Here is a 12,380-nt window from a genome sequence, read left to right as displayed (position 1 = left end):
GTTTCAGACAGTTTTCCTCTGATCTTGGCTTTAGAAAGTTGGCTAAAAGAGATGGGAAAAGGAACTAAAATGGCCTGTTTTACACAGAGGATAAACTTACCAATAGAGGATAGAGATAAAGATACCAATATCTTACCAATATCTACCAATATCTAAGATACTAGTAAGATATTACTTTATTATAGCTAACTAACTAACTAGTATCTTAGATATTAGTATCTTTATTATAGATACTAGTATCTTTATATATTAGTATCTTTATTCATCATGAATAAAAGATTCTTGAACTTTATTTTTTCATTTGTGTTTTTTTTTTAAATTACATGTGCACTTAGGTAGACATCACCAGAGTATGGAGTGACACATCAGTGTGTCTAATGTTGTGGTTTATGTGCAAGCATACCATCAACACTGACAGAAATACTTTGCAATAGCTGTCCTATGTTGTGACCACTATGCATGAAGGGCATGGTCCCTCGCTATAACGTAGTTCACTCCTGTACAGAATTCATTCAGCTTTTCAAATTTACATAAATCTTCAATCGCTAGCAGTGTGACTCTGAAGTGCTGTACTGTATGTTTGTACGTTTTCTCCCCAACAAACACAACAATGTCGAAAAAACACCTGCAGGTGTCTTTGGTTTCATTCTATAATACTGGACTTATTTTTCTACAAAGGTTTGAACTTTGAGTGTTTAAACAAGAGAGAACAGTGTGAAAATGTTCATGCCGGTCTGAGAAAAGTGTAAAAAGTGTGTAGTGAGGGGTTTTAAAGCCTTAAAACATCTATAATATAATAAAAAATAAAGTTGGCTACTTGGCAGATTTTATCTATCGCGGATAAACGAGGTACCACTGTAATATACATTCTCTATAGTGTTAGTTAGTTTTTTAATATAGGCTAATTTCCTGTTTCCTCTAAAATCTTTTTTTAGACGAAGTAACAATGGAGGAAGTGGGACAGACGACCCAGCTGAGGGCTGGGGAGCTCATCATCATCGTGGTGGTACTCATCATGTGGGCAGGTGAGGACAAACCTGTTCAGTAAACCAGGATCAGACGGCCTTTGTGTGGATTACACTCGATTTTCCCAATTTTCTGTAAATACAACACAAAATCCAGCTTTAGACGATAACAATACCCAGATTTGTCCGATCATGAATGCGAACCATCTCTCCCCCAGGTGTGATCGCCCTCTTCTGTCGCCAGTATGACATAATCAAAGACAACGAGCCGAACAACAACAAGGACAAAGCCAAAAACTCCTCAGAGTGCAGCACTCCCGAGCATCCGACGGGGGGGCTGTTGCGCAGTAAGGTATAACCCACCCCCCTCCCCTCCTCCTCTCCCCGGGTGTCTCCCCCTCAGCGGCGCCGGGCAGGTGAATGGTCCCGGCCACTTCTAGACTTTTTTTTCCACTGACACTTCATACGCTCCCATGGTGTCATCTGAGCGTCAGGCTAAAGCTGAACATTGCTCCAACATGGCGCCATTACGTGCATGACTACGCAGCATCAGCTCGCAGCAGCCCTCGAGTCATGGCTTCCAATAAGTTCTAATTGATCAATGTACAGAGCCCATTTCATAACCATGTATCGTGTGCTGACAGCACAAGTCCAGAACTAATCTTTATTCCTTTCACTCTCCTACAAACATCAATAAAGCATCCAAGTAGCAGCAGAGGCATCCTCATACTCATTGAATTTTATTGTGCGACTCCTGAGTCCTGCGGTCGTCTCATACCTGTCGTCTTCTTCTCTCCTCCCACAGTTCCCCAAGAACAACAACAATAACAATAGGATGCCATCTGTCAACATCATTGAGGTGTGACTGCCAGGACGTCTTCTCTTTACCTAAAAGACTTTGTGTTCTCACAAACAAGCAGGCCCCTTTTAAGCCCATCTGCTTGTCAGGATGACGCTGGGACTCTGGGCCCCTCGGCAGCGCCTTCTCTCCTTCGGGCCTGGCGCCAGAGCGAGGCCGCAGGACTCTGGGTGTCGAGCATGCTCCCTCCGCCTGCGCCGGTGTGAAAAGCAGCGGCTGCTCCGTGCTCAGTGACTACTGCACTGTGGGGCGGCAGCGATTAGAGCCGAATGGCTCTGGTGTTGGAGAGACTGCAGATAAACAGGCCCCAGGGACCAAAGCTGATAAACAGAGCCAGAGACCTTTTCATTCTCTCTGTCACCTTCTTCTCAGCGTCTTGCGGTGTGTTATCAGTGACCGCAAAACCTGGGCATTTCCCTTTTCTGGGTTGAAATCGTCTCCTCTGCTTTAATCTTTTATATCCACGCATAACTTCATCATTACGTGTTGCATTCTGTACTCTTAAGTGGGCTGTTAGGGTGTAGTTGTTTAAATTTTTACAAGGTGCCACCAGTACAGTTTTGTTGTTCTGGTATTTTTGTTTCATTGATCCTCTCTCGGGCAGAAGCTCTTTGCAATCTTGTGGATTCACTTGTTTTGTTTTTTTTCGCCCCCTCAGGGAATCCAGACTCTACCACCTGGCTAATTTATGAGATGTTTCTAAAATGTGTTGTGACAACGCCAGAGCAGCTTTTGAGAGGGCTGCTACCAAAGCTGAATCACCAGGACTCGATCAACAAGATAAAAACACTTAAAAGGAACCTCTGATCTGAACAAATATTCACAATAGAGTTCATGAGAAGCCAGGTTTCATCCTACTTCTTGTCCCTCATGCTTTTATTCTGAAATGTTACATTCCATGTCCAGAATGAGCCCTTTAGTATTCCCTCGTGTCTTTCTCTCTGAGGGGGATGAATCTCAAAGCATTCTGGAGAGGAGCAGAACTGCCATAATGGAGTGCATTCATCTAATTAACGAACTCTAAAAGGGGCTGGACTCTCGGAAGAAGTGGTCTTTCCTCTTCAGAGACACACAGGAGATCTCTTATATCAGCAATAACAGCCCTCAGAGGAAGTGCAGAATCGAGGACTCAAACGCCGCAGCCTCTTTGAATAAAATCCCGACCTCTCAGCATGTTGTAATGTTCAGGCAGACAAATGAACTGCACGTCCAGTTTGGAGGGAATTAACTCCGAGCCCCAAACGTCCTTAAGCGCTGTTGTAAAAACTTTGGTTTCCAGTGGTTAGCATGGGATTTAAAAAAAAAAAAACTAAAAAAAAAACTAAAAAAAACAACTTTTTTTTGTTAAATGGGGCCCAACTTGCAACCCTACGATTTCTTTGTCACCAGACAGAAGGGCTTCTATTCAGACTTTTTCACCAGTTTAAAGTCAACATCTGTGCTGAAACATAATGGTATATGGCACATCTGGGAGCAAAATGACGCATTCGAGGGCTGATTCAAACTCAGTAGTACTGCCTTAAAAATAAATCACACCATATGATTTATCTAATAAGATGGAAGCCCCTGTATCTCACACCATGATATTTATCTTCCACCCAGTATTTAAATGTGTGTGCAAAGAAAAAGGGAAACATTACAGATCGATGCTGTGTTGTCTGAAAAGCTGGAAGAGGTGGCTGGCCTTTAATGTGTAAATACATTTAAAATTCCACTCTTGTTTGGTAGCATCAGTCTGAAGAGCTTTTAATGAAATATGACAAGACTAAATGGAAGATATATAGTCTCGTATTGTAAGAGGGTACCGCTACTGCTAGTGAATTTTTTTTTTGTTTAGACACGGCTGTTAAAGTCCTGTTATTGAATAAGTTTTTCATGGCACTCCTCTACCGTTATGTGCTTCTATTATGTCATTATGCTGTTTATGTGCATTAAAAAGAAGAGTGTTTTCGATGAGGGACAAAGCCCTGGATATTTCACATAATCACCCAGGCGTGGTGTTCGAGGGCCATTCAAGCTGCTGGGAATCCGTATCGACGGGCAGCTTCTCTTTCTGTGATGCACCGACTCGTCTTTTACTGCGAACGCAACAGGTCCCGGCTCCTCAGCCTTGAATGCAGTGGAAAAGGGAGGCAGTTAAGAGAAAAAGCAATGAACAGAATGAGTAGACTGATAACTAATGCAATGGCAGGTTTCTATCACTCACGAGCAGCGAGCCCTGCTATTTGCTGCACACCATTTCCCCGGTCTCCTTTCTCAATTTCTTCCTCTTCACCGCAACTGTCACATGAAGGTTTAAAATGTGAGTCTGTCTAATGTAAAGGTCTCTCCTGACTAACACTTCTGTCTAGCCAGGATAAACTTTGGGAAATTTTCTGTGAAGTGATCACCACTTTACTTAAAACACTTAACTTTACTCAGCTGAAGGCTGAATCCGTTTTATCCCCCCGGAACATTTTCCCCGGTGGCAGACTCTCCGATCAATAGGCATCCTTCCACACAGTGAAGGATAATGACGAGAATCGTCTCCAATGATTTCTTTGAACATCCAACAACATATTTATCACCTGCATTCCCCGAAACAGTGAAAGTCCTTTGCTCCTCTTTGGTATCGAGTCAGCTAGCAACGTATGAAGTTCATTTTAAAAGTTGTGATGATGGTACGCGTGTTGACACTGTAAATACTGTATTCCTTATTAAAGATTTAAATGTAGGGCTATCGTGGCAGGTTGTCAAACTTTACCAATAAATAGTTTGACATTTTGGGAATTTGCAGTTACACGAGAAGATCGACACTTCTCTTAGCAGCTGGTTAAATTACAGACAACACGTTGCTATCTTGGGGTAGAAAATAATCCTGTTTTGTCAGATGCTACAAGATGTCCTATGGTGCTGTTACCTTAATGCACCAGCCACAGCCACCACAACACAACAGTCCAGTTTTAAAGACCCACAAAGTCAACATTAGGAAGTTGGAAGTTTGGGTCGTCTGCTGTTCCCGTTGGGAGCTTTCTGTTTAACTCTTCAGTCGCTCTTCAGCTGTGTAATGAAAGCTGGATACTTCCTCTAGCTTCTTGGGTTAGAGTTCGCACTGGGTCACTCCACTTCACTTTCCTGTCTAATGTTTGATCCGCAGCTGTCCCAACGTGAATGCAAAACCAAGGGGTCCTATGCTAGTGTCCAAATTTCATGATTACAATTAATTTCCGTCTCACTAACCTCATAAGTCCCAAAGAACAACTCTGTGCATCTGTGAGAAACCAGCAGTTTTAACAAAACAGCAGTATTTGCCCCCTGGGAATGAGAATGGGTTGCTGGCTCGAGCAACAGTACAAACGCGGAAGCGCAGTCAGTCTCTTCATCTAACTAATGGCTGAGAAAGCCATCAAGTGGATGTCTGAAAGTGCCAACCCTTTCCCTTAAGGGTTGCAGCTTCAGCAGCTGAGCACTAGGTGAGCTCTCCAACTTAATACATGAAAATTATTTATTTGGTTTTACACACAAGTGTTTGACCATGTTTAACAGCTACACGGTGGCATAACATGTCTAATTAAGTGGAAGGCATCTGGGTATCTAATTAGAGTCCACTCATTACAGACAGTGGACAGTGCAGTTCGCTCAGCCCATCGCTGCTGCTAATGAAAAACTGATTACTGGGATTTAAGTTGGCTGAAGGCAACACCCAGCTGCTACCACTCTGACTGGAACAGGTTAAGCAAACGGTGGCCAGATGAAAAATCTTTCCTTAATCGCACTCGACAACCGGTGACGACAGCACGAACTCAACATTCCACGTGAGCCCTGTGGCGTCAAACCACTCATTAAAAAAGGCCCGAAACCTTTTCGCCTGCTACCGTTTGTGCTAAATCAATGCCTGAGAAAAAAAGAGGGGGGAAAAAACGATGCTCTGTTGCAGTGACGGACCGTTTCGCAACAATCGCTCGATTTTAACAACTTACACATCATGTGTTTTGTTTTAGAGTAGAAACATGCCTGGAAATACATGAAGTTTGACCGTTTCATTATGGGATTCTTGAAATTTAGGAATGAGGATGACGAAGAAGCATGGTTTAGTAAAAATTAACTGCTTTACTAGTGCTATCATGTTTATATTCATTGTATGGAGTGTACAGCAGTCATTGCTTAATGAGGGCTAGCATGGTTTAACTATTATGCACAAGGTTACACAACTTCAGTTATGAAGAATATGGTGTATGCTTACTTGTGTATGCTTAAATAAAATATCTAATATTTTCAAAATAGAGGTGTGTGTTTGCTCCTTGTTAAAAACCATGAGGACAGCTGGTAATGCACCAGAGAAAAGATGATGATTTCTAAGCTTTAAGAAAATAAAAAATATATATATATATTTCAGCAAGAAAAAAAAGCTTAAATTCAGCAGACTACAACTGACAGGCTTCTCCTACGTTTAAATAAAAATACAGTTTAGTTTCACGGTTGCTGTGGAGGAATCAAAGTTTGACAAAGAGATGTGTCCTGCTGAAAAATGCAGCCGTCAACGTGGTTTTGGGCGAATGCATTTCCCGTCCAGTCAGCAGCTAAGAAAACGTGCATGAATTCGTAATGGCTCAGAAATCAATGAGGCTTTAGCAGCGAAACGACAAATCACTCGAAGCCGACTCGAGTCCAACATTAGACTGCATTTGCTTTCGCATGTATCAATACGAGAGCGACCGCCGGCTCGACTGTTTGGCTGAGCAGGCGAAACGAGGCGGTGGGATTTTATAGCTGACTCGTTATTTGTAGTCTGTTTTGACAATTCCCAACACAGCTGCAGGAAAACTGTGAGGCACGTCAGGTAAACACAAAGCTGTGTTATTGCCTCCGAAGGAAAGAGGAGAGAGTATAACACACAAAATAAAACACAGCTGGAAGGTGTGGATCAGCGGGCCAAGTGCCCTGCAGTCTGCAGTTTCACGAGGCCTATTCTGACACACACCTACCTACCTTCTGGCTGGCCCGGCGGGGACAGGCTGCCCTACTATCTGCACAGACGGGATTACTTTAACTGCATGCATTATTCGTGGAAAAGACCCCTGCTCCGTGTTTCTGGGCCGCCTGTGTTCACCTGGGCTGTCAGAATAAAACTGACAAAATGCAGCATTATTCACCAAACATTAACACGGGAAGACAACTGTAGTGGGAGCTGAGCATTATTATGATGACTCTCCGACTCTAGGGAGTGGGTTCTCTGCTAAGAGCCGGTGGCACTTACACTTTTCATGCAAGGTTTAATGAGAGCACAGTGCATTGAATCCACCGAGCAGCAAAGAGTACAAAGAGGTCGCTGCTGCTTTACAATAAAAACAACAACAATTTAAACTAATATCTATAATTTAAACACCTTCATGTTTAACCCCAAGTTGTAGTGTGTGGCCAAAGAGGTAATTTGATTAGCAGTTCAAAAGAAAAGGTATGAAATCTCCACCTTCAGGAAGATCCCTCAAACCTCAGGAGAGGTAAACGCTGCTCTATATGAATTAATACAGTACTGCACAAAAGTCTTGAGCCACCATCACTTCTTTGTTTTGATTCCAAGCAGTCAGACTTCCTAAGAGTTTTTTTTAAGGTGGCTTTGAGGAATAGTTCTCCAGCTTTCTGCAGGTCTTTCAAAGTGTGGACACTGGCTGCTTTTTCAACCATTTTCAGTCCAGACCCTGTACCTGAGCATTTTCAAATGATTATTTGTTTGCTTGTTTGTTAAGCTGCTTAAAACTAAACTATGACTCACTCAAGGAAAAAAAAAAGGGGGGTAACGTAAGAGACTATTTTTAATTGTATCTTTAGGCACCTTGGTAGTAGCAGTCTGTTGCAGAAACTTGTCATTTGTTCCCACCACAATACCATCTGGAAAGCATTTGATTGGCAAAGCTTCATGTTTCCAACATGATAACGATCCCAAACACTTCCAGTCCAGTAAAAGCAGACCTGGACAGAAAAATACACAATGAAACACTACCAGTCAACAACTGGCCTGCCCAGAGCCTGGACCTCAACATCACTGAAGCAGTGTGGGATCCTCGAAACACAGCCAACATCCAAAGGAGAGCTCTGAATGTCCTCAGAGAAGCCTGGAGAACCATTCCTGAAGACTACTCAATGAAATTATAAGAAAGCTGCCGAGAAGAGTTCAGACTGTGTTGAATAAAAAGGTGGTGATACCAAATAGTGACTTTCAAGCTTGTTAGAGTTGTACAGACTTGCTTTGCATGCTGCAGTTCTATGTTTGCTCATCTGTCAATACATTGCTGTACCTCTTTCCCATTTTCATAGCAAATATAAAAATAGAAATACCCAAATATTTTGTTTTGTTGTTAAATGAGGAGTGGCTCAAGACTTTTGCACAATAGTGCATCTGATCCTAAACAGTCAATGAGACATTTTTGTCCTTTTTGCCTTTATATCAAATTTGCACAGTAGACTAAGCTTACGTTTGAATTCTATTTTTACATTATTTTCTTACTCTCACACTGTTGAACAGCCGGTGCTCCAGCTGAAGGATTGAAAATTAAAACTGTCTTACGCACATCTAAACACTAATTTAATGAAACCCGACTCCGACATGCTGCGATACTGAGAGGTCCGTTACCTTACACACTGCAGGCTTTTCTCCACAGCTTCAAACTTAATAAAATTAGAACTTTATCAATTCAGACATACTTTTCCAGTCTTCCTGCCAACGCACTTTTAGGTGAATATGCTTGGAGTTGGATTAACAAACCCCAGGTTGAGCTGAAAAGCTCACCCTGATTGCTGATGTTTAAGTAAGTGAAGTCAGACATGGAAGAGATGTGCTGGATATCCTGAGCTTGTGTCACAGTGCAGGAAAAAACCCCAAACACTGAGAAACCCCAAACATCACTTTCAGCTGATGCCTTTAAAAGAAAGCACAAAGGACATTTGTTTAGGCCACAATCCTAATAAACAGGCACGATTATGAAAAAAAGAAATTGCACTGAGAACTGTTTTATTCCCAGAGAGAGTATTATAATTCAGGACACAATCAGACACATTTACACCACCGGTAATGTTGGACGAAGATGAAACAGCTGGTATGTGGGTGAACTGACCTGGCAGGTATGACATAACAGCCTGCCTCCATATCAAACTCAAAAGTGCGTCAGTAAGTGTGCCGCAAACAGCTGCTTGCAAATCCTGATGATAGCGAGCACATGTTTCAACACATTACAGAGTTTTCAACCATTTAAAAAGACATTTCACGTGCCTGAAAAGTTTTCCTGCTTCTTCCCCATATCAAAATATGACAAATCCCTGATAACCTGTGATGTACTGATCCAACTTTCTCAGTCAGATAGATACCTTGGCTGTGAGTATCTGTTAGCCATCAGCATTTCTCACTGTGACGATGAGGCTTGAACATCGTTTTCAAAATTGTAGATGACTGTGGAATTGCCATTAGCCACGCTTTTCAGACGTCAAAACAAATCAACACTTAATTAAAAATAACCAACAATCTAGAAAAAAAGAACTTGTTAGTGTATCAAGCAGGATATTATGTGACAGCTCGTAGGATAGTGAAGAATTTAGCAGGACAGATGGGCCCGATGTCACTTGGAAGGATGCAAGTACTGGATCGGCACACACCACATTGAAACATGCACCAATTTTTAAATAAAAGACAAACGTAGAATCTAAAGAAAGAAAGAAAAAGCAAAAGTGCAACAACAAAACAGACAAACCAGGCAACCAAATACAAATTCACCCAAGAAACAGAAAAAGTGCAAATATTTGACACAAGGAAAAACGAGCCCCTTCCAGACACACACCTTCCTCCTCAGTAACCCCACTGCCCGATCCACACAGCTGCACTGTACCAGAGGCCCTGCACTTGTATGAATACACGAATTACCAATAACACGTACATATTTTCTTTTCAGTTATTAAAACATTATTTTTATCGAGAGGAGGGGTCTCTTTGTGTGTGAGGGGCAGAGTACAGCTCTCTCAGCAGCACTCTGCACCTTCTTATCGACATCAGTGGAGAGAGCTAAATATTTAAAGCGTGGCTACACTTCACTACAGCTACAGCGCTTGTGCGTGCTGTGCCTCTCTCCATGACGTCTGAATGTTGCCAGCAGCGAGGTTATGCATGTCTGAAAAGGGCCGTATTACACCATAACAGTAAAGGGTTTTTTCACACAGTGTTTCTTGCTCAGACATTTTAGAGTCGAGGACAGTGGTATCTTTCAAACAGTTTAGGAACTTTTGAAAAGCGTTCGTGTGAGCCATAGTTCTTGCGTTGCCATTCTCGGAGCGTCATCTCTGGCTTTGTACCAAAGCGACTCTGGTAATTTCTGAAATTAAGCAGATTCAGATGGAGATTATTACAACTTTAAATAAAGCTAAACTAAAACTAGATATAAAACATGACATTATGTGCTTGTAAAACTAAATTTAGAGGATATTTTCATTTAATCTTTGACAAATCTGACAAAACAGTCAGGAAGCATTTGATGAACTTCACTAAGATAGTCTGAGACGACTGAACAAAGCCAGACAACTAAAACTAAACTTGATTTTTTACAAAAAGACAAATAAAACTCAGACTCGTTTATTCTGAATCCACAAAAAAAAAAAAAAATCCAAAAAGGTGGCGTACCGGCGGGTGAAGTCGGAGGGGTGCTGCCACCGTTTCCCATCCTTGCCCGCTTTCTCACCAGCAACACGGTTCATCACGCTCAGCAGCTCAGACATGACACCTGAAGGAGGCACAGATGTTAGAACATCAAAACTGAAGGTCATACGTGACTGAAGGGAAGAGTCATGACACAGAGGGGGGGAAATAAAACCCCACAACACAAGGTTCCAAGTGAGAGACGTTTACACGTTAACCTGCATCTATAAAATAATTACTTTTACGGTCATTACTTACAGTAAAAGTAACTGTATTACTTAGTTATTACTTTCTGTACCACTAACTGCTTATTTAATCAATTAAAAGTCGCCAAAGCTCTTTGGACTCAGTAGCCGTGGAGCTCTAAAACTCCATTGCCATTAACATCAGCACTAAAACTGTGCACCGCGAGCTCCATGGCATCGGTTTCCATGGCCGAGCAGCTCCTGTAGGTGTAACGTGTAGGTGGCCCAGTACTTAGTAATAATTTCACAGATTTATTTATTCTAACTAAAGCTTTGAAATAAATCATACCGGTAACACTACATGCTGGTTGGATTTAAGACAGACCCCTGCATGCAGTAGCTGACAATCGACCTGCAGCAAAGTTTACACACACAAAAAAAAAAAAAAAAAAAAAACTGCCACCAAGCTTAAAGGTCAAGACAGTTTTTTTTTTATTTCTGTGTGGAGGCGAACAGAATCACTTTCCTTCACCTTTAAGTTTGTTTATCGTGTGATCTGATAAAGCACTCTTACTGGCATTTTACCTGCAAAGGTTTGGATAGATTACAGAAACAACCGTGGCTGCTGTCAACTGTAGAAAAATGTTTTCTTTCTCTTCGGCGCGCTGTGTGTGGAGTCAGAGAGGCTCCGCCATAAACAACTACAGCGCCATCCTTGCTGCTGCTGCGTCATCAACTTTCATGTCGGCTAAAAGTGAAGCTGCTCAGGCTGAATCTCAGAATCACTTTTTACAGCCAACACACGTCTACATTTTAGTTGCAAACTCGAGGTAAATGTTAAATGCGTCCTTTACTGTGAAAACATAATCCTTACTTCAGCTAGTTTTCTTCACATGTGACTCAGTAATGGTAGAAACTTCATCTCTGGCTCGTAAGGGCTGACCAATCAGCTTGCCTGACATACGTCTTTGTTGCATTTTCATTACTAGCCATCAGTGCAACATCCTGCAATTACCAGAACCCTGCACACATATTCTTGGCCTATCAATCAAATTCCTTTCACTTCGCTATGTGGCAAACTGAAACGATTTCATGAGAGTAGCATTTAATGTTTAAATGGATCCAGCTTAAAGTTTCAGTTCTAATGTACAGCCATCAGCTGAGGAAAACAACAGCACTGAGAGCGCACTCAATAATAAAATAATTAACTAGAATTTAAAAAAAAATGATCATTTCCTGCTCTGTGCATCACATCACCATATTAACGATGTACTGCAGCATTCATCTCCGGTGCCTTCTACAAGAATGTTGCCTTTTACTTTTTACTTTTGAAGCCTTCGTAGATTTTTAACAACCATCTGATAACATTTCTGGAGTAGGTGGCACTCGCAGGGATCGTTTTTTTGTAGAATAAGTCATGATCTGTGAAACACCAAAGATGTCATATTCATGTCGGGTATGTAGACGGAGATTCGTAATTCGGGGCCCAGGCCAAGTCCGATCCAGGTTAAAGGTTACTTTGTCAGAAAGCGAAACAATGTTTTCAATTTGTACCTTATCCTTGAATTCATGAGCACATACTCACAGCACAGCACACGTAAAGCATCAGCTACAATCAGGCTCAACAGAGGACTACTGAAAAATCATTTAGGGAGTCATTGCCATGATGTCTGCCACCATTTCACGCATGTTTCCATAAATATCATAGTAAAAAA

General features: G+C 41.8%; 2 protein-coding genes across 6 annotated transcripts in view; one reads left to right on the top strand and one right to left on the bottom strand.

The window, feature by feature from the left end:
* The window catches only part of fndc5a (fibronectin type III domain containing 5a), a 43,576-nt gene extending 37,492 nt beyond the window's left edge, over positions 1–6,084 (top strand). The window contains exons 4-6 of one of the 2 annotated variants that reach the window (XM_005922283.3): positions 936–1,025; positions 1,184–1,317; positions 1,771–6,084. In XM_005922283.3, the coding sequence (XP_005922345.1) occupies positions 936–1,025; positions 1,184–1,317; positions 1,771–1,830 (284 nt within the window). In that variant the 3' untranslated portion in view covers positions 1,831–6,084. Of the gene's footprint in view, positions 1–935; positions 1,026–1,183; positions 1,382–1,770 lie in introns of both variants that reach the window. The other variant, XM_014333573.2, reaches the window with a different exon arrangement.
* A 2,697-nt stretch (positions 6,085–8,781) lies between these two features.
* The window catches only part of LOC102289774 (S100P-binding protein), a 10,143-nt gene continuing 6,544 nt past the window's right edge, over positions 8,782–12,380 (bottom strand). For 3 of the 4 annotated variants that reach the window (XM_014333574.2, XM_014333575.2, XM_042220811.1), the window contains exon 7: positions 8,783–10,160. In XM_014333574.2, coding sequence (XP_014189060.1) covers positions 10,028–10,160 — 133 coding nt within the window. In that variant the 3' untranslated portion in view covers positions 8,783–10,027. Of the gene's footprint in view, positions 10,161–12,380 lie in introns of all 4 variants that reach the window. The other variant, XR_001336303.2, reaches the window with a different exon arrangement.

This window comes from Haplochromis burtoni, unplaced genomic scaffold (genome assembly GCF_018398535.1).
Source record: "Haplochromis burtoni strain Fernald_Lab_line unplaced genomic scaffold, NCSU_Asbu1 Contig_55, whole genome shotgun sequence".
Taxonomy (NCBI): Eukaryota; Metazoa; Chordata; class Actinopteri; order Cichliformes; family Cichlidae; genus Haplochromis; species Haplochromis burtoni.
Note: the sequence above shows the minus strand (reverse complement) of the source record. Positions and strands in the feature narration are given on the sequence as shown.